At 38.4% G+C, this 27,778-nt stretch overlaps 1 protein-coding gene across 1 annotated transcript in view; it reads right to left on the reverse strand.

Annotated features, from left to right (window-relative positions):
- Positions 1 to 27,778, reverse strand: part of LOC117299240 (sushi, von Willebrand factor type A, EGF and pentraxin domain-containing protein 1-like) — a 47,101-nt gene that overhangs the window by 10,389 nt on the left and 8,934 nt on the right. Inside the window, exons 6-36 of the mRNA XM_033782722.1 lie at positions 27,473 to 27,721; positions 26,272 to 26,463; positions 25,155 to 25,355; positions 24,379 to 24,573; positions 23,831 to 24,031; positions 23,120 to 23,338; positions 22,586 to 22,686; positions 22,193 to 22,361; positions 21,196 to 21,426; positions 20,778 to 20,969; positions 19,938 to 20,132; positions 19,685 to 19,820; positions 18,692 to 18,810; positions 17,501 to 17,692; positions 16,714 to 16,908; positions 15,872 to 16,072; positions 15,245 to 15,487; positions 14,618 to 14,815; positions 12,610 to 12,825; positions 12,244 to 12,495; positions 10,142 to 10,227; positions 8,825 to 8,981; positions 8,033 to 8,221; positions 6,954 to 7,703; positions 5,789 to 5,950; positions 4,719 to 4,880; positions 3,977 to 4,138; positions 3,258 to 3,470; positions 1,942 to 2,634; positions 1,258 to 1,488; positions 60 to 928 (exon numbers count right to left, since the gene is read on the reverse strand). Coding sequence (XP_033638613.1) covers positions 60 to 928; positions 1,258 to 1,488; positions 1,942 to 2,634; positions 3,258 to 3,470; positions 3,977 to 4,138; positions 4,719 to 4,880; positions 5,789 to 5,950; positions 6,954 to 7,703; positions 8,033 to 8,221; positions 8,825 to 8,981; positions 10,142 to 10,227; positions 12,244 to 12,495; positions 12,610 to 12,825; positions 14,618 to 14,815; positions 15,245 to 15,487; positions 15,872 to 16,072; positions 16,714 to 16,908; positions 17,501 to 17,692; positions 18,692 to 18,810; positions 19,685 to 19,820; positions 19,938 to 20,132; positions 20,778 to 20,969; positions 21,196 to 21,426; positions 22,193 to 22,361; positions 22,586 to 22,686; positions 23,120 to 23,338; positions 23,831 to 24,031; positions 24,379 to 24,573; positions 25,155 to 25,355; positions 26,272 to 26,463; positions 27,473 to 27,721 — 7,571 coding nt within the window. The remainder of the gene's footprint in view (positions 1 to 59; positions 929 to 1,257; positions 1,489 to 1,941; positions 2,635 to 3,257; positions 3,471 to 3,976; positions 4,139 to 4,718; positions 4,881 to 5,788; positions 5,951 to 6,953; positions 7,704 to 8,032; positions 8,222 to 8,824; positions 8,982 to 10,141; positions 10,228 to 12,243; positions 12,496 to 12,609; positions 12,826 to 14,617; positions 14,816 to 15,244; positions 15,488 to 15,871; positions 16,073 to 16,713; positions 16,909 to 17,500; positions 17,693 to 18,691; positions 18,811 to 19,684; positions 19,821 to 19,937; positions 20,133 to 20,777; positions 20,970 to 21,195; positions 21,427 to 22,192; positions 22,362 to 22,585; positions 22,687 to 23,119; positions 23,339 to 23,830; positions 24,032 to 24,378; positions 24,574 to 25,154; positions 25,356 to 26,271; positions 26,464 to 27,472; positions 27,722 to 27,778) is intronic.

Raw genomic sequence — 27,778 nt, forward strand, 5'->3', positions numbered from 1 at the left:
ATGATCGTCATAGAGGTATTAAAGGTCAACCTATTGTAAATCAGTGCTTGAACTCTTACCTGATCAATACAGCTGGCTCCATTTTGGCATTGGTGACCGACACAATCATCGACATTAGTCTGACAAAAATACCCTTCAAAACCAGTTGGACATTGGCAAGTGAACCCAGCCTCATTAGCATTGCAGGAGCCACCATGCCTGCAGGGGTTTGGCTGGCAGAAGCCTGGGTTGATCTGACAGTGAACGCCTCTCATCTTATTCACACAGCTACAGGTGTAGGAGTTGATTCCATCAATGCAGAGGCCATGATTTTTACAGGGATTGCTGAAGCATTCATTGATGTTGACTTGACAGTCCTGGCCAGTAAATCCAGGGTTGCATTTACAGGTGTAGGATTGCAGGCCATCGATGCAGATCCCAGAGTTTTTGCAAGGGGAGCTCAGACAGTCATCTACGTTGATCTCACACTGTTCACCGATCCATCCGTCTGCGCAGTTACAGGAGAACATATCAACCATGTCATAGCATGTGCCACCATTGGCACAGGGGTTGGATTGGCACTCATTGATGTTAATGCTACACTCACGACCAGTGTAGCCTGAATCACATCTACAAAGGTACGATTCAATCCCGTCAATGCACTCACCGTGACCGCAAGCACTGGTGAAGCAATCATTCTTGTTGTTCTCACAGTAGATCCCATTGAAACCAGAAACACACTCGCACAAGTAACCATTGATCCTGTCCACACAGGTGCCTTCGTTCTGGCAAGGGGACGACACACATTCATCTATTTGAATATTGCAAAGGGTACCAGTGAAGCCATATTGGCATTCACAGATAAATGTATTATCGCCATCAATACAGATTGCATTATTGGCACATGGCTTCTTGGCACAGTCGTCAAAGTTGATTTCACAATATTCACCTATAATGGATAAAGAAAACCAATATAAATTATCTTTTAAAACTATCATCAAAACAAATTAGATAAGTTGGATTTTAAACTGTGTATGGGGTTAGTACAATCTAATATTCTAATAAAGACAATCAAATAATGATCAAGTTGATTCAACAATGGCTTTTCTTAGATCTACATGTATCAACTCAAGAGCATTTGATGTATTGGTGTGACTGCAAACATTACTAAAACACAGAAACAAATTATTTTCTCACAACAAAATTAAAATGCAAAGTTCCTGTTCCCCTGTGATATGTAAATACTGTCATTAAGAGCATCTTCTGATTTCCACTCACCAATGAATCCATCACTACAGAGACAGAGTTCGTCACTAGAGGGCGATGAACATGAGCCACCATTCAGACAGGTAACTCCTTCAAAGCAAAGGTCCAATTCAATCTCACAGTCTTGGCCTGACAGACCAGCTGGGCATGTGCAGAAGTAGTCATCCCCTTCGTCTTCACACGGTGCATCATGGTGGCAAGGATTGGGGCTGCATAGATCACTCCTTACTTCACAATTCGGTCCTAAAAAACAATGTGAATTTACTTGGTTAAGATGCCTAATACCTTGTAGTTGTAGAGGCTAAGCTTAGTAGAGGCAAGACAGTCGCTATCGGGTAGAGGCTACCTCTACGGGAGAGAAATGTATACAGAACAAGAGGTTGGTGGAGGACAGGTAGAGGCTACCTCTACGGGAGAGAAATGTATACAGAACAAGAGGTTGGTGGAGGATGGGTAGAGGCTACCTCTACGGGAGAGAAATGTATACAGAACAAGAGGTTGGTGGAGGAAGTTGTCTTTGTTAGGGTATCATGCAGGTCAGCCTTTTCTCAACAAAAGAGGTCATAATGAGTCACTTCTTATAATCAAATTTATACTAAAATATTGTGAGATTACCTAAGACTAAAATCCTCCACTATGCAAAGCCAAATATCTGTCATGCTTGAAGATGGAATGAACAGCCAGATTTACACTCACCCTCATAACCATCCGCACAGATACACTGATAGCTATTGATGCCATCGATGCATGTACCATTATTAGAACAAGGCTCATTCGTACATTCATTCAGGTTTGTCTCGCAGTGAAGACCTGTGAACCCAGGCTGGCACTCACAACTGTAGCCGACACTTCCAGTGGCTTCTTCAGAGCACACACCATCATTGTTACAGGGATTGGGATCGCATAAATTTAGATCCAAATCGCAGTGAACCCCTCCATGACCACGAGGGCAGGCACACTGATAGTGGTCATCTAAATCTTGACACGTAGCCCCGTTTGCACAGGGGTTGACAGCACATAGGTCCATATCTATCTCACAGTTGTCTCCCTCATAGCCTGTATTGCAGGAGCAGAGATAGGAGGCGTTTCCATCAATGCAGGTGCCACTATGCTGGCATGGGTTAGATACACACTCGTTGATGGAAGTCTCACAATTATCACCTGTGAAGCCAGCAGCACAACAGCATAGGTACTCTCCCTCACCGTCAGTGCATGAACCACCGTTCAGACAGGGTTGGCTTAGGCATTCATTGATGTTTGTTGCACAAGTGGCACCAGTAAAACCCAAATCACATGTACATGTGAACCCATTGGTCTGGTCATTGCAGGTTCCACTGTTCTCACAAGGTGCATCAGTGCAATAGTCTATGTCAATAGAGCAATCATCACCTGTATGTATCCAAAACACACAAAATTACATCAGGAGAACAATCAACAAAATGCAAAATTATAAACTTTGCAAAGTCACCCACAACAACCAAATCAACCCCACCTAGCAAGCTCCCATAAATGCCAGCGACTGCCCAAACCCCCCAAAAAGAAGTTAAAAAAGAAAAAATGATCATCTAGGAAACAAAAAGACAGTGAGATATTGGTTTTGATCCTGAAAGTGCTGCGCTCTTATGTGCCTATTCTGTACACTGTTTTGGGAGTCAAAATGTACACAAAGGAATTAACTCTCAAACTGGTGGAAATGCATTGTGCACAGGTGCGTCCTACATTGATTTGCTGAAGTTTTCTTTTTCATTGATTACCAAATTTGTAATAATAATTTAAACATTTTGAAAGTTGTTATTGTTTTAAGATTATCTTTGTTCAGATAAAACATTTGATATTAAACAGTCGATATATTTAATCAAGAGTAAGATGCTGTGTCAAACTCATCGCTAGCTTGATGCAAAAGTTCAGAACACAACAGGCATTATTTTGAAAAAGTAGTCAGACTATTTATCCCCCTTGTCTTAGTTTGGCTACGATAATATGAGTAAAGACTAAGATGGAAGTCTGGTTACCTTCGAATCCTGTCGGACATAAGCAACTAAAAGCATCAAGTTCATCTAGGCAGGTCCCACCATTGAGACAGGAATCTTGTTGGCAATCATCCACGTTGGTCTGACAGTGCTGGCCTGTTAAGCCCACTGGGCACTCACAACGGTACGTCCCTATCTGCTCTACACAAGTTCCACCATTCAGACAGCAGGAATCATCCAAGCAGAAAGTTTGCACTATGGAAATAAATTGACAGTTTTGTCAATATAAACGTTCTGGGCAGCTAATCTGATGGGCTATATTATTGTTGTTTAAAATGCCAAAGGAGTTCTTTCTATTCTAAAGTTTTCAGTTTGTATAAAACATCACATTCTGGACTTCAAAGTTTGAAGGAAAAACCAGAATCAGACTGAAAACAATCATCAAGTAAAAAATATAGCAATGGAATCAGGACTCACAACAAACACTGTTTACATGTAATTGTTAATTTTGTTTTTACCCTTACATCTATGTGTGTTTGCACTGTATACTCATTACTTTTTTTGAGTTCTGTGAAAGAAAAATCACAGGCATATAACTCGGATGTGATTCAAACCCCTGACCTTTGCAATTCTAGAGTGTCTACCAACAACTAGACCACCGAGATTGCCCGGCAGCTAGAAGTAAAACCTGAATTTATTTTCTTTATCCCTTATGCAATTTTTTTTTTTTTTTAATTTAACAGTAAAAACTGTTTACTTACTATGACACATGTCTGATGTTGTTGCACCAGTGCTTTGGGTTATTTCCCACTCAGGGCATGAATCACATGAACTCTGACCTTCCTCTGACTGGTAGCTATGAAGAGGACAAGAGGTACATGGCTGCACCCCTGTAGAGGAAAATGTTCCTAAACCGCACACATCTGAAATAAGGTGTTGCAGAAGATTAAAAATTAACTATACCAGCCTAGAATACTAAATGAAGTGGGGAATGAATCTACACATTACACAGCCATGCATGTACATGTACAAGGGTACATGCAGTCCTGCAGAGTTGTGCCATCTTACACAGCCAGTGAAAACTGTGAAAATTATCCCAATATGGTTGGTCCATTTTCCAATTTAAAAAGAGAAGGAGGTTTATTTGTTCATATAATGTTTAAAAACAGAGCTTGAAAATTGATTTTCTTAGAAAGAGTGACTTACTTCTTTCCAAATATTTTTGAGGCAATAAAAGGAAAACAAAAATCTTCTTGCAAAAGCAAAGCCCTCATAAGTAACTTCCACCATGCCTCTACTCACTGTTATATTTTACCATTTAACCATCTGTAGGATAATATTAAAAAGATCACCTTTTTGATGACCAATGATCAAGTATGAAGGCAGGCCAAGCAATGTTTTTTCTTTTGGTCCTTTCTTTGGTCATTACTTCAGCAAGTTCACTTTAGGAAATTTATAGGCTTTAGTATAATAATTTGATACAAAAACATGATAAGTTCATACCTGTACACTCCCCAACAGTAGAAGAACCCATTCTGGCTGTAGACTGACCGACCGGACATTGCTGACAGTAATTAGACCCTACCACGCCCTGGTACGATCCTTTCTCACATTTCAAGCATGGCTCAAGTCCAGTGCTCGAGAAGTGACCACATGGGCAAATACCTGAAACATATTTTACAAGAGAAAAAACAAACAAATGTCGTCAGAAAACAAAGGTACACAGGTGTTCTTGGCTTCTTCTCCGCTGGGAGAGTTTAGAATGCTAGGGGGCAGCAGACTTGCCAGGTAAACTCTGGCAGAATATTCTCAGCATGAGCACATTTCTGAGAAAAATAGATTGACTTGGTAAGTCTGCTGCCACCAAGTGTCCTTAAACGTCTCAAATTGATAGCTTCAGCGGTGGCTATTTGAAGAATGTAATTTTCTAGAAAGAATTAATTTTCCACTAAAAGTTTTGTATTTGATTTAGAATTTGAGGTCTCCGAAATCATGCATCTGAAAGCATACAACTTTGTGTGACAAGGGTGTTTTTTCTTCCATTATTATTGCGCATTTCGACGACCAATATTGAGTTAAAATATTCACAGGTATGTTATTTTAAGCATATGTTGAGATACACGAAGACTGGTCTTTGACAATTACTAAAGGTTTCCTAAAGGTTTTTACTAAATATAATGAAAACCAATGGTATCAGCATGTTGTTCTCTCTTTAATTTCCCAGAAAATGTTTTAAACGCTATTCCCATCTCTCAATGTCCAATTAAGATCGGGTCATATTTCATAATCATACAGAGCCGCAACTGAATCAGCTTGACCCTGACTATCACCCTGAAGGCCCTATCACAGCGGCCTCAATAACAAGAACAAGAACGAAAACGTTATCATAACAAACCCCTCAATTGGTTGAATAAGCGAGGGCGCATTCTGTGCTGAGCAATTCAACCAATAGAACCTTCTCTTTGCGTCGTTATCGTTATCGTTATCGTTGCAGTGGGACTGGCCTTTAGTGATAGTGTTCTCTTTCCACATATTATGGATCAACATGACACAACAAGTTCAAGAACACCTACCTAGACATTCTTCAGCGCTCTTGGTTGTATTCCCGATGGTTGATGTTCCTGGGGGACATGTCTTGCAGGTTAACTGTGCCTCTTCATCCTGATAGGATCCTACTGGGCAACTACTACATGTAATGGTTTCACTGTCAAAGTAAAATCCCAACCCACATTCCACTACAGTATAGGGAGAAAATCAAAATCAAAATTTGAAGTTTTTTTATACCATGCAACAATTACCTTAGAAACAAAAAGCAAAAGATTTTAACCTGAGACCCTAATTATAGATTCCCTTCAAAAGTATGTACAAAAAATATATATATATTTGGAAAACTAAAAAATCATGGTACATTCTGTACCAATGGGAGACTTTTGAATGCTAGGTGGCAGCAGACTTGCCGGGGTAAATTCTGGCAAGAAGTTCTCAGCATGAGCACAATTTGAGTAGTGAGAAAAGCTGCTGTACAGTATTTCAAGATTGTTGAATGTGTTTTCATAATATATAAGAGTATCTAAAAGAAAATAGATTTAGCTGCTACCAACTGCTGACAAACATGGTATAAATGAAGAAAACAAAATTATGGCAGAGTCTTTCTCAAAGACTAAAATGTGTGGCAAAGAAGCTTCAAATTGACATTGCCAAATTAAGTTGCAAACAAATAAAGACTAAAGCCGCATTCGCATTGGACTTTTTGGTCTGATAACTTACCCGCCCGGTAAATTAACTTACCGGCCCGCAGTGGAAACGCTGCTATGCCTTTAACCTGCATTTTTGGAGCAGCGCGTATTGCATGTGGTGGTTCAAACATCAGCAGACCTTTTAGATTGAAGTCAAGTGAGAGTATTGTTAAGTTACCGGAGTGGTGCGTTCGCATTGGACTTCTAGTCCCTGTTAAGTTAACATTGTTAAGTTACCGTGGCTAAAATCGGCCTGTTAAGTCAACAGCATCGTGGCGGTAACTTACCACCCAGGTTAGTTACCGGCTGTTCGCACTTGGACTTAATACTGGAAAGTTAACAATTTGCGGCGGTAAGTTGAGCATTTTTAGTCCAATGCGAACACGGCTTAATATGACAACACAACACACATAAACAGTCAAGTTGGGCAAAGAAGCTTCAAATTGACACTGCCAAATTAAAGGTCAAATTAAGTTGCAAACAAATAAATAAATAGACATACCACAATCCAAACTATATGTTGACACATGTGCCAATGGGCAGGATGGGCTTGGTTCATAATCGACATAAACATCTGATGGGTGGGGATCTACATCCAGGCCCTGAACATCCGGAAAAAGGTTCCCTTGATCGCATTCCTCCAGTACATTGTCTGATAGCTCAAAGAGAGTATCGTACCCATACCATTTCTCGTCCTCAAACACATCACTTTCCATCATTGGATCAGTGGGTAGGAGATATACCATATCAAATGATATCGTCAGCTCAAAGTCCATTGAGACATCCCTTTGATGGCGAGTTTGACTTCTTTTGCGATTCTGGAGTTTGGTGGGATGTCTACGACGATACCTCTTGGAGTTATCTCTTGGGTCTGATGGAAGTCTACCCTCTTTTTTCATATCACTGAGCCACTTCTGTGCATGTTCCATAAGCTCCATGTCAGAGTCCATCTCGAGATCGCTGCCATTCTTAGGTTGAAACATCTGTTGGATGCCACTGTGGACACTTTTAGATGAATCTCTCCATCTGGAGACATCACGGCGACCTCTTGATGATGTGGGTCCGCAAGTCACCTGCACATTGTCAACATTGCATTGGTCAGCATTATTGGTGCAGATGTCGCTGAACAACGACTCGTTGAGAAGCTGGATGAATTGTACTTTGATCTGATCTTGTGTTGCTGGATCAGAACAGTCTCCGCTGAAATACTGTAGCTCAGATAACATGCGTAACCCACCTGGGCGTACTCGTTCTGTTTTATGCATTGAGAAAAGATGGTTTGTCAGAGATATTTTTTTTACCTATGATCACACATTAGTTTTAAGCAACTGACAACAGCATTTCTCATGAAATCACAGCCTTCAAAAAGATATTGGTAAATTTAAAGCACAGATGAGAATATTGTTTGTAAACGTACAAACAAAGAATCCTGTCAATGTAAGTTATACAACGTCCTGCCTAGACTGCCAGTCTAAATAGCAACTTTGCACGTCAGTTTTGGGGTGTGCCTTACAAGTATTACCATAATACAGTGTCGTTGAAAACATTAACATTTGACTGGCACTCTTTGTTAATACTCACTGTTACAATCAGGAAACCGCTGCAGAGGTCTCCATAGGCCGGACAAGCCACAGACGAAGAAAGTCGTCCCCACATCTATTGATACATCGTAGTTCTCATTGCAGAACATTGAACAGAAGTGACCATACGCCCACTCATCACAAGCTTTAGCTCCGTTCCTTGGATCATTAAGCTCTGGACATGAAATGGCTATGAGTGTAAAAGGATTGAAAAAAAAAATTAACAATCTGATAAATTTTACCCGTTTTCATGATCAGTCCTCAATTCAACACACAAAGAAACCATAAACTTCACGTTGTTCTATTCACTGCGCAAGTCTTGCGCGTATGTTCCCCCAAACAAAATGGATTTTTACATGGGCAAGATTTGGTTTTGACAATTATTGTAGTTTAACGTGGTGAATAACCATGCAATTATAAATTGCTGTTGGGAACCAATACTAAGTGATAACAAATATGAAAGTAAAATCATTTGACCAGTCTAACAAAGAAAACCCAAGAGTTAAACTTGATCTCACTTTCCAGTTACTTGCAACATATTTTAATTTTAATTTTTAAAAGAATGTGTGCCCATCTTAAATTACGCAACTTTGTAAACCCTTGTTCCGGTTGCCCAATGATTATCCCAACATGATTCAATTGCCAGGTACTGGCAAAAAAATATTTAAAATAAAATAAAACAAATTAAAATAAATAAATCATTGTCTATGGTTAATTCTATGTGTAATAATTATGAATTAGAATTTCTGCTTGCAATATCAACAGAAAACAACTTTCAAAAGCAAACCCTTACGTGTGATTGTCACAGTAAACTGGCATATGCTGGTCTTTCCATTATCCAAATTGGTTGCAGTGCATTGAATGTTAGTACTACCCCATGGAAATGAAGCTCCGCTTGTGTGAGAGCACGATGTTTCCAATTCATCTCCAGTCAGCTCTCTGAATTCCGGCTGCAAAAAAATACAAAAAATTAGGAACAACTTATTCAAACAACATACAAGCAAATAGTCTGCCACGTTTTTTTAAGAAGTTAAAACTTGCCTGTAAACATGAAGTTTTGTTCCTTTCTGTTTTTTCAATTCAATTCAATTCACATTTATTTCCACAAAGGATTTTCACAATATTACAGAACTACATTGTAATGTATAAACTAGTGGGAAACCTAAATCTACTAATTTGATATAGATTTAAATTATTGAAAACAAAATGTGTGGCTATTTTTGTGTCCATATTTTGGGCACACTGGCTGATTTATTGTCTTGTATTGTCCTGTTTTATCTTAACTGCTGACTCTGGAAGAAGCAGGTATAAATTCTCAGTGGTTCAACTGATGTTCATCAGACGACTGACAATTATATACTGTTAAAGTAGCAGAGCTACAAACAATTGTATCTTGCAACTGGAAAAATTGTGTACAACAACTGGAGAGATATTTAGAATTACAATCGACATAACAGGGGAAAAGTTTCGAAAATCAGGGAAACTTTCCATTTTTTTTGTCAGAACTTATTTTTAGGAGCTTCAGGGAGAATCAGGGAAAGTTGGCAGCTCTGTAGAAGCCAAAACAATAAGCATGCTTCCAAATTCGTCTTGTGCTCAGTACTTAGCATTGACTTAAAGACACTAGACACTATTGGTAATTGTCAAAGACCAGTCTTCCTACTTGGTGTATTTCAACATAGCCTATGCATGAAACAATAAGCCTGTAAAAATTTGAGCTCAATTGGTTGTCGAAGTTGCAAAATAATAATGAAAGAAAAAACACCCTTGTCACCATGAAGTTGTGTGCTTTCAGATGCTTGATTTCGAGACCTCAAATTCTAATTCTGAGGTCTTGAAATCAAATTCATGGAAAATCAGTTCTTTCTTAAAAATTACATTACCTCAGACGGAGCTTTTTCTCACAGTATTTTTTTTTATCAACAGCTCCCAATTACTCGCTACCAAGTAAGGTTTTATGCTAATTATTATTTTGAGTAATAACCAACAGTGTCCACTGCCTTTAAAACCTTCAACTATCACAAGCGCTTAGATTTAAAACTAGCCATCTTTGTCTGTTAATGAATGGGGGAATAAACTCTGATACGTCTGCAAACTCCTTAATTCTTACCACTGGCCACCTGACGATAGTTTTTGTTTTATTGGTGATGATATCTTGATCATCCGGACATGATACGATGACTGGTGACAGGTTATCTAAGTGGAGAGAAATTAATGAAACTATAAAAAAGAATCTTAAACTCTTGAAAGAAGTCACACATTTTTATCTGTGTAAAACTTTTAGTATCACGACTTTGTAACAATGGTTGCACATTTCAACCAGGCAAGAGGCACACTGAAAACAAATTGTGCCCTAACGGTCGGTACATGTTTAAAAAAAAAAATATTTTTCCTAGAAACATATATATATACCTCTATGCAGTGCGTTATGCAGTAAAGTTCACATTTTAGGCGACAAGGCGTTAAAGACATTGGACACTATTGGTAATTGTCAGAGACCAGTCTTCTCACTTAGTGTATCTCAACATATGCATGAAATAACAAACCTGTGAAAATTTGAGCTCAATTGGTTGTCAAAGTTGCGAGATAATAATGAAAGAAAAAACACCCTTGTCACACGAAGTTGTGTGCGTTTAGATGGTTGATTTCGAGACCTCAAGTTCTAAACTTGAGGTCTCGAAATCAAATTCGTGGAAAATCACTTCTTTCTCGAAAACTAAGTCACTTCAGAGGGAGCCGTTTCTCACAATGTTTTAGAATATCAACCTCTCCCATTACTCGTTACCAAGTGAGGTTTTATGCTGATAATTATTTTGAGTAATTACCAATAGTGTCCACTGCCTTGTACATGTAATCCTAACCAAAAAGTCTTTTAATCTGTAATTACGTCTTTATGAAGCCTGGGATTGTAACTCATTTATTTTTTCCTCAAAAAGAAAACATAGATAACAACATTTTTCAAAAGCGACACATGAGAATCAACTTTAACTGCTTCCAAAACATTTTCCATACCTCTATGATGTATTATTGTTCAAAATATTTTTTAAAGGATTTGGGTACTTTTTGTAAAACAAAACACAATGCCCACAGATTTACATTAAACTTATACCGTTTGAAGATAATGATAGTAGAAAGTGTACCTTAAAATATTAGTTGCTTAGGCGCTGTAGTTTTTGAGAAATGAGTAAAACTATGTCATGAACATACGTTTTTACATGCTAAACTCATTTTTGTCTCATGATCACTGAGACAAAAATTATTTTCATGACATTGTTTTACTCATTTCTCAAAAACTACAGCACCTTAGCAAGTAATATTTTCAGGGAAGTTTTCTACTATCATTATCTTCAAACTGTGTAAGTTAAATGTAAATCTGTGGACATTGTGTTTTTTGTCCTACAAAATGTACATATTTATACCCTTTAAGCTTCCTGAGTTGTAATTTTCCTTTGAAATAGTGTTGTCAAAATAAAAAATTACTTGACAAAGGATGTACCACAAAGGTTCTCATAATAAGCATTGGTATTTTCTCTTTTAGAAAATGTGAGTTATGAGTGAATCAAACAACCTTAGCCGTAAAGCATGACCGATAATCTGCCATGGTATGCTGACCCTCAGGACGCACATTGAGCCAAAAACATAATAAAAGATGGTGTCATTCTTTCCATTCTTGTTTGCCACATTTGTTTAAAAAAAATTAAAAAGGAGAAAAAAGTCTGGAATCTGGGGTTACACAATGACTCCCTTGAAAAGGGGAGATGATGAGCATGAATACCAGCACCGATCTGTTCCTATTTGTACAAAGAAAACAAAGTGTAGCCCGGTAAAGTACATTGTGTACAGCCTACACAATGGAATGTATCTCGTAGATACTTCTGCCAGCCGTCCGACTGACTGCAAAAAAATAGGGGACACTCCAAAGTTTTTCCCGAGCGTTAAAAAATATTTTCTGTATGCCAGTTCAGAAAACTTCGATGTAAAGTAGTTAAAGCTATCCTGTCGCAGATTTTCACAAAAATGTTACAATGGCCAAAGGGATATAAGGAAGAGCAATAGTAGCTTGATAGAGTATTTTTCTCCGAGGCAACACAGCTGTTGCAATAGACTTGATTCAAGTCTACTGTTGCAAGGTATTCACCACAATGGTACTCACCATCATGGCTACCATGTAATTCCAAGTTTACGGTAAAAAAATATCCAAAACAAACTTACCCATGATATTAACACTGAAAGTACACACAATACTGTTCCCGGCGCCATCACTGAAATTGTAAGACACTACTGTGTCCCGGGTGAAATTGTATGGTGAGTCGATGTCATTGGGTGTCTTGATAACTGTAAGTTGATCACCGGAGTTGTCAGTTGCCATGGGAACATCAAAGGAGAGGAGAACCCCAAGGGTCTGGCCAGACATTGATCCAACTAAGGAGCCAGGGCAGACTTTGAGTATTGGTGGAACGGTATCTAAAATTCACAACATGAAAATACAATTTTTATAAATTGATGACATTTTTTCCTCCGAGGTTGACTGATGAGATGGCTCTATTTAGAGAGAAATTGTTCATCTATTTAACTGACCTTGGCATGTCACAGAGAGCATGTACAGATTTTGATCCCATGTACCATCAGCGAGGCACGTCACCATATCATGTGAGGCTGTCAGCTCAAATCCATTACGGCAGAAGAAACTGCAGGTGGTACCATAATAAGGTTGTCCTGGACCTCGGCAAATTGAAGGATAAACACCTCCATTGCTTGGGATGAGATCTGCTGGTAAGGGGGCACATCTAGCCACTGCAAATAAGAAATTAAATAATTTTTCTTTCACTACACACCAAGAACCAATAAGAGAATGAGTAGGAGTTGACAATGAATAGTTTAGTTTTAGATGTTGGAAGAAAACTGAAAATGAGAAAAACTGAAAGTTTGCTTCAAAAGCTGCAGTTGTTTTTCAGGTAAGAATAAGATTAAGTCATCAATTCAGACTTTTAACTTAAGATTACCTCTATTAGAGACAACAGATTGGACGAGTTGGGATTTGAATATTACAACCAATAGCAGAGATGCCAACATTGAACTTTAAAAAAGAGTAGCATCTCCCAAAAGTTAAGGGGGAGCGTGGCTTGGGCTCCCTAAACCGATCTTTCTATTACTCTCTACAATGCTAATTAGCTCATTTTCAGGCATTGTCGTGAAATAACAATTACCTCTGTATGCACTACCAGAACGGCTACACATGTTTATAATGGCCAGTGAAAAAAAAATCCCTTATCTTCTGACTTTGTTTCAAAAAAAAAAAAACATAACAAAGGGTGGCCTTACTTAAATGTTTTTGTTTTAATGGTCAGAAATGCAACAACAAGCTATTGGGAGAGAGAAAAAAAAAAAACGTGTCCGGATTTTGGGCAAAAAATACGTGTCCGTATTTTGGGCATTGTCTGGACATCGGCGCTACATTACTAGTAAGAAAACATGGAAACTGTCTAGCTTAGATCTCACAGGCCACTCAGTTGAAGGTATTTTTTTTCAGAAGGTCTCCTTTTTTGTCGCCATTATTTTTTACTTTTTGTGCCAAGCTTCGATGAAGAACATGTACAGACAGCGCGGGCACAATAATAGTGGATACATGAGGAATGAGGTTACTGTGACACGTTAGCTCACACACAACCTCATTCCCCACGCACGTGTGCACTATTCCCCATGGTGTAATAGAGATCAATGGGTACGATCTTGCAGCAATGCACTAGCGTAAAAATACTCACCGGCCAGCCAGCGGGGGAGAGGGCACGCAACAATCATTACGTCGAGACACGTATATTGTTCGAGTGAATTCGCCACTATTATTCAACACTGCGTTCTAAAATTAAGTGTTTTTTCTTTTCTGTTACAATTATTTTGATATTTTTCTTAATTTTTATTTCCACTTAATAGTTCATTCGTTGTTTGCATGTATTGTACGATTTAATACAATTATATTGGGCGGTTGTTTGGCGTGTTTTATTGAGTATTATCGTAGCGTCGTAGTCACGGCTCGAAATCGTATTTGCTACGCCCAAATCGTGTATGTTGGTATCTCTGCAATAGCTCAACTGATGCCCATCACTTTATGAGGGAAAAAATCTCCCATTGATTCCACAAGGAGAAAAAATCAATTTAAACTACTTTAAATAAAGGATCTATTCATATTTGTAATAAGGGGATAAAGAGTAGGTGACGAGTTCTTAAGTGGTCGTTTAAAACCGGGAGGGTCCTCGCCGTGCAATAAAGACCGATCCAAAGGTGAGGTCCTTTATCGCCTGGCCACGACCCTGCAAGGTTTTTAATTGCTCTTTAAGACCGAGTCAGGTTATCGGGCTAAATTTTGCAAAGGGTCAAAATTGCATTGATGCTCACCGGTTGTGCGTATATGTGCATGCTAATAGTTTGAGTAAGCTTGCACCCCTTTGTTTGAACACTTCTCACCGTGTTTATATCGCATGTTTAAACATGGCCATGTGATGCCCTCTCCACCAGTCAGAATTGATAAAGCGGTATTTATGAATGAACAGCAACACTACACTTCTGTAGAGTGGCCTAATTGACTTACATTGACATGATGGTCTTGGACCGTCCCTGGTCCAAGACAAAAGACTAGTGGTAGCATTCCTGGAGCATTTTGCGGTTTCCGAACCTCGCAGGGTGTAGCCATTCAGACAGCCAACCTGGCAGGTACTTCCAAGTTGATCCTCACATGTTCCAATAAAATGCCCGAAGAACGGTGGGTTGAGGGGTCTACATCTGGCAACTATTTTGTGTTTTAAATAAAAATATACCTAAATAAAATAAAGGTCACTTTGTCAAATGCTTATTCGATACAATTTCTGGCAGAGGTTTCTTTGTTAAGCAGTGGTATTCATTTCTTGTCTTGTTGAGTAACTTATTTAACTTTGTAAGAATGATTTTTAGTCATACATTTAGGCATATTAAACTATTTAGCATTGGTATTGTTTTAGATTCAGAAATTATTCCAGTGAATAATTTAGCCCAATGTCACTGAGATGCTTACCATTCAGGCAAACTGGTGATTAAAGGAACAGATACCTCTGCATTTACCTAAGCTCTTTTCCCTTAATAGAAAGGTGCGAACAAACTTCATATTACAAAACCTTATTGCTTTGGCCCTTTCCAGTAACCAGCAATGAAGTTGGGATGGTACAATGTACAATGTACATACCTCTGACACTGACTTCAAAGTTACAAGAAGCTTGATTCCCTGCTGTATCTGTAGCAACACAGTTGATAATATTATCCCCAACTGGTAGCAGTGCTGGTTGTGCTGGATTGCAGGTAATAGTTGGCGATTCATCAGAATTATCTGTAGCTTCTACTGTCCATGTAACAATTACATTTAGTGAGGTGTCCGTTGGGTATGCCACAAAGTCAAGTGGACAAGTTGTGAAATGTGGGCTTTCATAATCTACACATTTAAAAATAAATCAGCCAACAGTAAGTTATTTGTGGAATTTCTCTAGAATTCCGAAAAACCTACTGCACGGTAGTAGAATATAAACACGATTAAAAGAACATAATCTACATAGCAAGTAGCTGCACACATGGTGTAAACGCATACCAAATATATATTGATAACTCACCATGCAATGCCTCAAATCCCAAATAGTTTGTGGTTATAGTTTGGCAAAATCAAAATCGTTTGATCAACAACAACACTTCCCATGGTGTCTAGGAACAACCAAGGGCCAAATGACATTTAGAATAATTGTCCAAGGAATAGGGAATGATCTGCTAAAGTTCAGACAAACACTTCCATGTGTAGATTTCTAGAGATTAAATCTAATCTTACCAACACAGCTGAAAGCAGTGCTATCATGAGACCAATCTCCACTACCAAGGCATCGGATGAAGGTATAGGAAGGAGGGTCTACTCTATACCCAGATTGAGAACAGCGAAGGTAACAGATGTCATTGTAATCTGGAGAGATGAGGCATTCAGCTGGAGATATCTCCAAGCCCTCAGTAACAACTAAAGCTGGACAACTTCTCTCTGTAAAATAGTATTGTTTGAGTTGTTTCAAGAGAATTAGTTTCTGGATAGAATGATATCTGTTTTAAAGTTAAAATTAGAATTGTACACACACATTGACAATATTGATACAATACTACACTCAATAATGAAATGGTATAACAGTGTTAAAGACACTGGACACTATTGGTAATTGACAAAGACCAGTCTTTTCACTTTGTGTATCTCAACATATGCATAAAATAACAAACCTGTGAAAATTTGAGCTCAATCGGTCATCGAAGTTGCGATATAATAATGAAAGAAAAAACACCCTTGTCACACGGAGTTGTGTGCTTTCAGATGCTTGATTTCGAGACCTCAAGTTCTAAATCTGAGGTCGCGAAATCAAATTCAAGGAAAATTACTTCTTTCTCGAAAACTATTCCACAGAGGGAGTCGTTTCTCACAATGTTTTATACTACCAACCTCTCCCCATTACTCGTTACGAAGTAAGGTTGTATGTTAATAATTCTTTTGAGTAATTACCAATAGTGTCCACTGCCTTTAAACGGCTATTGAAGGATTTTACAAACATTATGAAAGTGGTTTTATTAAACATAATTTTAGTGTGAAATTCATGTGGGGCTGCTTAGAAATAGGGTTAACAACTGCACACACACCTTCACAGGTAAAGTCCACCACATCCCATGTACTATTGGCAAGGCAGGTAGATTGCGGGTTACCAACACCTCCATAGCCATAAGGACAGTACCAATGGCAGGTGGTACCCAGCAGTTCAGTTGCAGGTGGGTAATGAAGGCAGCCTGAACGAAGCACTAGACCAGGCCGGTCAGCCAGGGCAGGACATGAGATTGCTGTGAACAGTATAACAAAGATAAATACCGTTATAGGAATGGTAACAACTCATAGAGAAATGGAATGGTTTGTGATGAGCTACACAATGTATATAGACAAGGGTACAAAAAATATTTAAAAAATGGAATGGTTTGTGATGAGCTACACAATGTATATAGACAAGGGTATAAAACAACTCTCATGAAAAATGACTAAAGACATCAATGAAACTGTTAATTATTGCAGTGATTATTGTATTGCATATAATATGTATATAGCACCATGGACAAAATTCACAAAGTTAAATAAATTAGTCACAATTGTCATCAATGATTATCAAAATCGATGACGAAATTTTGGTTGATTTCTCATTCATTTCTAGAAGTGTGTTCAAAACACACCACTGTTAAGTAACGAGTGGCTCTTATCAGAGCCATCATTTCTCAAACCTCACATACTTTTACAAGCATCAACTCTTACTAACTTTTTTAGGCAATTACTTTCACATTACTAATACAGCTGTCAACAAAATTCAGGGTAACTAAAAGAAATATGGAAATAAAACAACCTGAACTCTGTGAACCATGAACAAACCACAGGCCTTTTACTTACGTGAGCATGTAGGGTTTTGCTCTGTCCACTCCACTAGAGGAGCTTCACCGTTCTTTTCACATTTCCTGCTTTCAGGGCCTGTCAGTTGGTACCCCGTGTTGCAGGTGAAGCTACAGGTAGATCCATAGATGTTACTTGGGCACTGGACAAGGGAACCACTGGCTGGTGCTTGTAGGGGCTGGCAGCGTAGAACTGTCAAAGTACATCAAGAGTTACAAGGAATGCCAACAAATGCACACACACTTCAGGTCTTTCAACAATGTAGTTGATATTCTTGATATGTTTTATTTAATGATAAAAGTCGCTTTAACTTTAAGAAACTCATAAAAGTCTAAGCTTTTCAGAGTAAAACTTGTTTCAAGACTTTTCCAGAACCAATTGGTAGTTATAGAGTCGTCTTAAATACTAGTATTGTACTTTTCAAGAACCAATTGGTAGTTATAGAGTGGTCTTGAATAGTGGTATTACACTTTTCAAGAACCAATTGGTAGTTATAGAGTCGTCTTGAATACTAGTATTGTACTTTTCAAGAACCAATTGGTAGTTATAGAGTCGTCTTGAATACTAGTATTGTACTTTTCAAGAACCAATTGGTAGTTATAGAGTTGTCTTGAATACTAGTATTGTACCATCTAAGAACCAATTGGTAGTTATAGAGTGGTCTTAACCAATCGGTAGTTATAGAGTCGTCTTAAATACTAGTATTGTACTATTCAAGAACCAATTGGTAGTTATAGAGTTGTCTTGAATACAAGTATTGTACTTTTCAAGAACCAATTGGTAGTTATAGAGTGGTCTTGAATAGTGGTATTACACTTTTCAAGAACCAATTGGTAGTTATAGAGTCGTCTTAAATACTAGTATTGTACTTTTCAAGAACCAATTGGTAGTTATAGAGTTGTCTTGAATACTAGTATTGTACCATCTAAGAACCAATTGGTAGTTATAGAGTCGTCTTGAATACTAGTATTGTACTTTTCTGGAGCAAGATTTTACATTATCAGTAACTCTTGCAAAATTATCTCCTGTCAGTGCATTATCCCCCATCTTACCTTATTTTTTCCATGGTGGCCATTTTATTTGTTTCAAATTAATTTGAGATTTGTTTTTTATACCAAATGTTAATGGGGGTAAATGAATCTAGAGAAATATGAGACATGTATTTCTGTCTAGATCATAATGTTTTCTTACCCCGCACAGTGATGTAGACATCACAGCGTCTGCTATTTGAAGCTTGGTCTGTGGCAATGTAAGTCAAACGTGTTGTGCCTTCAGTAAACGATGACCCAGATCCCTGGGAAATATCCAAGCTGGAGACAAAAACAAACCAACATGATCACAGTCAAAACAAATCAATACGATCTCAGTCAAAACAAATCAACACGATCTCAGCCAAATTAAATCAATACAATCTCAGACAAAACAAATCAATATGATCTCAGACAAAACAAATCAATATGATCTCAGACAAAACAAATCAATATGATCTCAGACAAAACAAATCAACTCAATCAAAACAAATCAACATGATCTCAGTCAAAACAAATCAATACGATCTAAGTCAAAACAAATCAATACAATCTCAGACAAAACAAAACAAATTAACATGATCTCAGTCAAAACAAATCAATACGATCTCAGACAAAACAAATCAACATGATCTCAGACAAAACAAATCAACATGATCGCAGACAAAACAAATCAACTCAGTCAAAAAAAATCAACATGATCTCGGTCAAAACAAATCAACATGATCTCAGACGAACTATACCAAAGGTCAATACAACATTTACAAAAGTGAACATTGTTAACATAGGCAAAAAGAATGTTTAAACCTTAGTAACAGCAGAAATTTGACAGCATAGGGGTGAAAACAGTAACTATGTGAAGGTGACGTTAGGTGGCAGAAGACTAACCAAAAATACGCATGCTCAGATTTAAGCAAACAACGGAATTTACCAGGTATATCCAATGCTGCCTAGCATCCCAATGTTCAAAACTAAAAACTATTTTTTACATGTGATCAATATATAATTTATTTAAAATATTTGATGATGCAGTGATTTGGAGACTAAAATTTACAATACTGGAAAAGGACACAGTAAGTTGGGAAGGGTTGGGGGTCTGGAATGTTAAGTCATGGCCAAGTGATTCAAATAATATTAACTTTGTTCTAACACATACCTGGCAACATTTACATCCCCAGAGTTATCAGTTGCTACCGGTGTTTGAAAGATGACAACAGCTTGCCGCATTCCTGGTGGAGCAGTCTTCTCAATATACATTGGGCAACTCTCAGTAAACACTGGTGATTGATGATCTGTTACATACAAAGTTAGGGATAATATTAACAACCTCAAACAATCATAGTTCCTGATCAGCATTCTCTAAATAATCATTCATAATAAACATTATCCCATCCTAGTGAATAGTTTACCTGTGCATGAGACGACCCGTGAATCACTCCAAACACCCTGAGCAGTACACGTCTTACTGTAAGGACCATTCAAAGAGTAGCCCTCATCACATGTAAATGTACATCTTGTGTTGTAAGGAAGTTCAGACTCAGTGGAGCAACTACTCGGTTGAACTGTGCCCTGATCAAGGCTCAAGAGCCCGGTGCAAACCACAGCTGTCAATAAAAGAAACACTTGTTTACTTTGTTGATTTCACTAACCGTTCAAATTTGCAGGCACTTGGTACGTTTCATTGCATACATACCTTACTGATTCTACACAACCTGCAAAATGCTGAGTGTAGTTGTATTTGCACATCTGTTTTGAGTCAATTTGAAACAAATGCTGTTTCAACTGAGAAGTTCTAGCTCATTCCTGTTGAATGTTCCAGTTTTTGCAAAACAGGCATACTTTATGTCCACAGTTGTTATATATAGAGGGCAGCAGACAAAGACAACAGTTGAGTTCACTATTTTTCATATTCTTTTTCTATGTTCTAAAGCAAACCTGCAAAGACTTAACATTAAGGAAATTGAATAGTGTATTGCTATATGTATACAGGTAATTGGTGGCTTGTGGCTTTTCACCAACAATGTAAGAATGTTTTCCATTACAGGCCCTGATTCATAGAGTGGTGGCTGATGAGTGGCCTAGCTGAAGTGGGATTTAAGTTTTGGTGTTGTCAAAGATTGGGTTTGGCAGTTTGTTTTCAACTAATACACAATTATTGCTTTGTCTTTCAAGCTAATACTAATAGGTCTAGTGTAGTATGTTGTATGATGCACCTAAAAGAAGAAAATCACTGCCATAACTGTTCTTACCTTCACAGAGTAGGTCAGAGCCAGTCCACGATCCATCAGCAAGACAACTTCTTCTTTGACTGCTCAAATATGTCTGGCTGCTATGAAAACCAGGATTACATACAAATGTACAAGTAGACTGGTAATCCACCTCCTGCCCGATACAGCCCGACACATAGCCATTCGAAATGACTGGTACTCTGCACGTGTTTGCTGGTGATGAAATAACGACATGAGTTCAGGTTAGAATGAGACATTTGGATTGAGATTGTTTATCTGTTTACATCACTATGGGAATCTCAGTTTATACCTCTAGGAGGAAGACATCTATTAAGATATCTGCTCAACCAAAACTAAATGAAAGAAACTTTCACAATCAAAATACATGGTATTTTGGCTGAATTATGCTAAGCTCAAGTTAACTGAAATGGAAACTTACGTATGCAATCTACAGACGGGCCGTCCCAGTAGCCAATGGTCGATGATGATACGATCTTACTGCAAACACTGGATACTACTTGGTTCTGACTGACTGAGGTCACTGTGTAGCCTTCTTCACAACTAATGTTACACACTGAGCCATATACTACAGAGCTGTCACAATTACCCTGGCCTGAAGCAAGGCTAGTCACACTGTGCTGGGGGGCAGGCAACGGTCGACATCTTGTGACTAAATGAACAAGAAAAGGAAGTAACAGTGAAGGTGAGGGAAAACCAACATCCATTTCCTTAAACATGTTGCTCATGTAGAAACAATTGCGCACTTCTCCAGAAAACTGATCAATGTGCCTACACAAAAGAAAACGTTATACAATTGAAAATAAAGAATATACTTGTAGTTAAATTAAACCCAATGTTTTTCAATTCAATTAAATTCAATTACACATCTATAGGTCTATGTGAACAAGCTTTGAACCATTAAATCAGTTACACCATGTAATTTCCTTTTGTTCAACCCAACCAGTGCTATGTGTGACACCATGCATTTTTTAGCTGTAAATTACTTTTTTGTTTGAAAAAAAAAACGCACATAAAACAATAACTACAGTAGAGAGCATAAAGTCATGTTACAATCATGTGTTGTGCTGCACCCAATTAAAACTATGTGAACAAGCTTTGAACCATTAAATCAGTTACACCATGTAATTTCCTTTTGTTCAACCCAACCAGTGCTATGTGTGACACCATGCATTTTTTAGCTGTAAATTACTTTTTTGTTTGAAAAAAAAAAACGCACATAAAACAATAACTACAGTAGAGAGCATAAAGTCATGTTACAATCATGTGTTGTGCTGCACCCAATTAAAATGAGTTTGGGCCAATTTCATTAGCTCTGCCATTACACTGTCCCAAGGGCGCATTGTACAACTCTGACAAACCAATCTTCATTATACATTTTCAATTTACTTCCAAAAAGAAAGTTATTTTTCCCTCACCTCTCACATCAAGATAAATGTCACATGTTGCTGAATTGCCGCTGCTGTCTGTGGCTCTATAGATCAGGCGATAAGTCCCTTCTGTAAATACTGTGCTCTTATTGGCTGGTACAGATGCTCCATTTATACTCTCAAGCGTTGCTACAGTGTCACCACTGGCTTCCAAAACCTGTGTAGTTAGACACGTACAAATTTGAACTAAACAAGCAGACTGTAACTTTATGGAAAATACCAGTACAAATTCAGCATTTGCAGGACTTCAACGAGAAGGGTAGCATTGCAATAAACTGAAATTAAGCTTAAAAAAGTATAAAACATGAGTTACTCCGTCATGTTTGTCTCTCTACAGTTTCCTCTCATCCATGAAATCCCAAATAAAGCTGATAATCATACCTGTATGGGCTCCCAGTTGTAGTGAACTTCAGCAAAGTTGGTTCCCTGTTCAGCGAAAACAGTGATGTCAGGCGGGCATATCAAAGTGGGTGGAGTTATATCTGTCAACCGAACAACACAATCGAAAAAAGAGAAATATAAGAAGTAAAACTTTCTAGGAAAGCTCAATGATGGTTTGCTCAGAAATCACAGCAAAAAACCTTGAAATGTTCACTTAGACAGTTATTGATTAGGATTACAAAATCCTTTCTGCATATGACAAGTGACCTATAGGCTTAGGTAGAAAAACATACAGCGAAACTGAACTGTTGAAAACACCTCAGCTTTTGTCAACTCTAGCAACTTGTTAAGGCTAAATACACAAATAATTACAATCGAAATTCAGGGAAAATTTATTCCAAAATAGAAAGGAAATATATTTTTACAAAATAAAATAGGAAACACACAACAAAGATAATGACACTGGTCTACAAAAAAAAGAACCAAATGAAATACAAATCAAATCTGTACAAACAGACTTCATCAGTTTCTTACCGTGACACTGTATTGGCATTCCATCCCATTGACCAGACAACAGACAGGAACGACTTCCTGAGCCACTACCCATGTATCCCAGATCACATGGTGTAACACACACAGTGCCATAACTCAGTGGTTGGTCTATCTCTGTAACCTCTACCCCATAAAGTGTGCAGGTGACGGCCATATATCCCGCTGTGATGTCTGGTACAGGTAATGGATCACACTTTACCTCTACAGTTGGGAAGAGGTAACACATCTATTAACTTTTGTTTAATAAGTTTTTACAAACCATTTAAAGTTTGGTGGCATTCATCTCAAGCGACCGTTTCCTATAAACTGTGCCACTAATTATTTGAATTTCATCTTATTTTTATTTTTGTTTTCTGAAATTAAAGAGCACAGTTTTTGTTTGTTTCACACAAAGGTCACAAAAATGTGAAGAAAAGCAACTTCATTGGGTAGCGTGTTTCACACAGAGGTCCAAAAATTTAAAGTTGTTTAGGCTGCTTTAAGCGGAAGCACAATTTGGAAGAATTCTTTGCACGTTTTTCATAAACTTGAAATTCACATCTATATACACAGAATTTTACCTTTTGATCATGGATAGCACAAACAGTGACTGTTGAATTTATAAGTTATTTACGTAGGTTGTTTTTCAATGTCGGCCTGATTTAAAAACATGCTATGCAATTTATTTACATAGTGTTGTTATTATAAACCAACCTTCACATGTGATGGTGTTGCCATTCCATTCACCCACACCATTTCCATCATCAGTGCATGTTACATAGGTGGGTTGTGTTGGCATGAAGCCAACATTACAAATCAGTGTACACGTTGTGCCGTACGTCTCCTCGGAGTGGGGGCAGCCATTTTTAATGCCATTTCCTGGTGGAGGTAACGCGCTGTTGTCACAAGTTACAGCTGAAAAAATATGAGAGAAAACTGATTTCTTTTGACAATTGACCAGAAAGGGAACATTCTAAACACGTGATTTATTTTCACATCAACTTGAGAAAAAGGGTATGCTAGCTGCTTTCTTTGTAAAGCCCACTGCTTTGTACACCATCACCCACGGTTCAAGTTTTCTGTCCACAACACATTGGACGTCAGGCTTTGAGACCTTCGACCAGGACGGCTTCACTTGAAAACTAAACCATATCAAGACAGTTTTAAACCAATCACTGCATGCAACAACCAATATGTCCCTCTAGCTAACACCATACCCAAAGACCTTTTCAAAGATCAAAGTATTAAACTTCACTGCTTACCTTCACAATAGGGAAACAATGAATCCCACTCGCCATCCAGTCCACATGTGACCTCTGATGACCCTACCAGTACATGGCCCGGCTCGCAAGCATAACGACAGGTAGAACCAGCAGGGACCTGATTGGTGGCTGGACACTCATCTCGGTTGGTGATCAGACCGTAGTTGGAGATATAGGCACGAGGGCAAGTTTGCACTGGGTTAAAAACAAAATGGTTTTGTTAATCTCCGCACAAACTCGATGGTCTTGTTGGTAAGATACTAGAATTGCAAAGCACATGTTTTACGTGGGTTCAAATTCCACCTGAGTAATGTGCCTTGTGACTTTTTTTTTCACAGAGCTTGGGAAAGTATTGAGTATACAATGCCAACACACATCAATGTTATATGGGTGAAAGTCTTTTTTTGTCACATATTGCTCATTAATTTTTAGCCATGAACTTTGCTCATCAAAAGCTTAGTGAGTTTTCTTTTCGTCAACAAACTAATGAACCATGTTTTCATACTTCTTTTTAAAAGTGAGCTAACCTGTATCCAGATCCATAGATTTCTCTCTAAGAAATTGCTGACAATGCTCGTTTTTTATTGATAAACAAAAAGGATTGTGTGCCCCTGCTACCAAAGTACAAAAGGCTCTCGTGCACTTTTAATGTGCACTGACTTGATATTTTGCCTCAACATTTACCACATTATTTTCTTTCGTACGAATTACCCTGTTGTTTCTTGAAGCCAAACACTATGTCTGTTAGTTTATCTGCATGAAATGTTTGTTCTTACCTTCACATCTAGCATCATCACCGTCCCAGTATCCTTCAGACGCTCCAGACAATGCAAGACACCGAAAAAATCCACTTCCTGTGAGTTCATAACCATCGTCACATTCAATCTCACACAATGATCCATATTCAGTAGGGCACTGTGGGGAGTCACCAGAAACTCTACCATTCACTGGTGGGTTGAGTGCCGGGCAGTTAATGTCTGAAATTGTAAATTTAATTTTAACATTTTTAACAACTGTTGATTCGGGACAAACATAATATAAATAAATCAAAAAAATTCTAACTTTGACCCATAGAAACTGATTCATAAGCTACTTATGATTTGGGCAATACATCAAGGAAGCTAGGCATATAATACAAAGAAATGAAAATGACTGGTTCTACAAAAAAAATCTCATTCCCAACTTGTAGTTATTCAGTAATACAATGTTAACATGTTAAAGTCAAAATAAACATGGCATGTTCTTGAAACTGGGGTCCATGCATCATGACTAAGCAGCTGTTTAAGCACTAGACTTAAGGTTTGGTGACGCCACAAGAGGGCACGCTCTTCTGATAGACCGCTAATGGGAGTCCACTGTGTGATAGCGGTTGTCAGGGTAATAGTGATTTGTGGTTGATAGCGCCTTCTCTTAACGACTCACTATAGGCAATTCTCTTAACGACTCACTATAGGCAAAGGAAATTATAACAGCAGGGAGTAGATTTCTAGATTACAACAGGAGCGCCTTTGAACCAAGACTACAGTGATGCTTGAGATAAACATTCTTTAATATGAAGATGGTTCACAAATGCGTTGAGCGACACGGGACTTACTGCAAAATCTTATAGACCTTATGCACATGGTGTCATATCAGTAGGGCGCCCTCACCTAGAGGTCAAAATGAGGCTGGAGATTGGCCAAACCTATGCGCTGCACTTACAAATCTGTGCAATTTGATTGTTGCGTACGTCATCGTTTTACATCTAAGATGGCGGCTGAACGATGTCAATGCATAAGGTCTATTGTCCTACAACTGAGAGAGAGCTAAAAAAAACCCAGAATTTTAAACATTCCAGCTGGTACTATGTAACCATAAGCATGGCCAGCACACAAGCCATGGACAGTCGTTTACCTTCACAAGTTGGTTGTGGTGCACTCCAAACACCATTAGCGGTATCCCCTTGTCGTAAGCATTCATTGGTGTTACTTCCATCCAACACAAAGCCTGATGAGCATTCAAACTGACAAACAGAGCCAAAGTTGAACTGTGATGTGCACATCATCCGCTGGCCAGGGAGGAAGGATCGGGCTGAACACTGAATAACTGGCAAAGAAAACATGTGTAAACCTATTGCCCACCAACATGCTGAGCGTGGCACAGTCGCCGCGTATGATGTGCGTGCAAGGGGTTAATACCAGGCTTTTTCAGGCCTAGTGTAGATCCCATCTACATCTACGGTAATCGTCAACGCCTTTCAGCAACAAAACTTGGTAAAAGATATTCTAACTAGTCACTGGCCATGGCCATGCTTTACTGGCATTAAGGATACAATGGGCACACAAGTTGAAAACATTTACGTTATTGGGTTTTTTTCTGGTAATGAAACCAAAGATACCTCTGACATGTATTAAGTGAACTTAAAGGGAAGGTACACGTTTGGTAATTACTCAAAACAAATATTAACTTAAAAACTGACTTTGTAACGAGCATTGGAGAGCTTTTGATAGTATAAAACCTTGTGGGAAACGGCTCCCTCTGAAGTAACATACATTTTGAGAAAGAGGTAACTTCTCACTAAAATAATAAAAGACTTCTATCTGAAAGCACACAAATTCGTCAAACAATCAAGGGTGTTTTTTCTTTCATCATTTTCTCACAACTTCGATGACCAATTGAGCACAAGTTTTCACAGGCTTGTTATTTTATGCTTACGTCTGGATACACTAAGTGAGAAGACTGGTCTTTGACAATTACCAAACGTGTACAGTGCCTTTAATCACTGTAGCTACCAAGCCTGAGGAAACCTGCAGAATGGGTGTTTGCTATGTGAACCATGACCAGCGGGGTAACCCCTACTCTTCTATTCTATAATAAGTGTTCTAGGTTATCTTACGAGAACTACTAATCCTAATCCTAATCCTACAGACAAGTCAACTATTGGTAAAGTATCTCGCTCAAAGCAACAAGAGCCATGACCTGGACTCGAACCAACACTCTGCTGATCAGAAACACCAGAGTTTGAGTCCAGTGTTCTTAACCACTCGGTTAGACACACCACAATAATTTTATCCCATGGTTTGATTTCCCTGACACTGTTAAACTGTAAACTAACCTTGCACAACAACGCTGAATGAACACCTAGCGGTATTCCCACTGGAATCACTGACTTCATATTTGATGACATGTGAACCTCTGCTGAAAGCAGCTCCAGGAGGAAGCCCTTCTATTCTCTCTGCGGTAAGTACCTCGTTCGAGTTGTCTGTCACAGTCGGAAGGTCCCAAGTGACTGTTGTGGTGGTTTGACCAGACCCTGCATAAGCCGAGATAGTACCTGGGCAGTTCATAACTGGACGCTGCGTGTCTGTAAAGAAAAATGTTACTAAATTATACAGGTTAGGGATCAGTTTTAAAACTGAAA

The sequence above is a fragment of the Asterias rubens genome, chromosome 1, assembly GCF_902459465.1.
Source record: "Asterias rubens chromosome 1, eAstRub1.3, whole genome shotgun sequence".
NCBI classification, from domain to species: Eukaryota; Metazoa; Echinodermata; class Asteroidea; order Forcipulatida; family Asteriidae; genus Asterias; species Asterias rubens.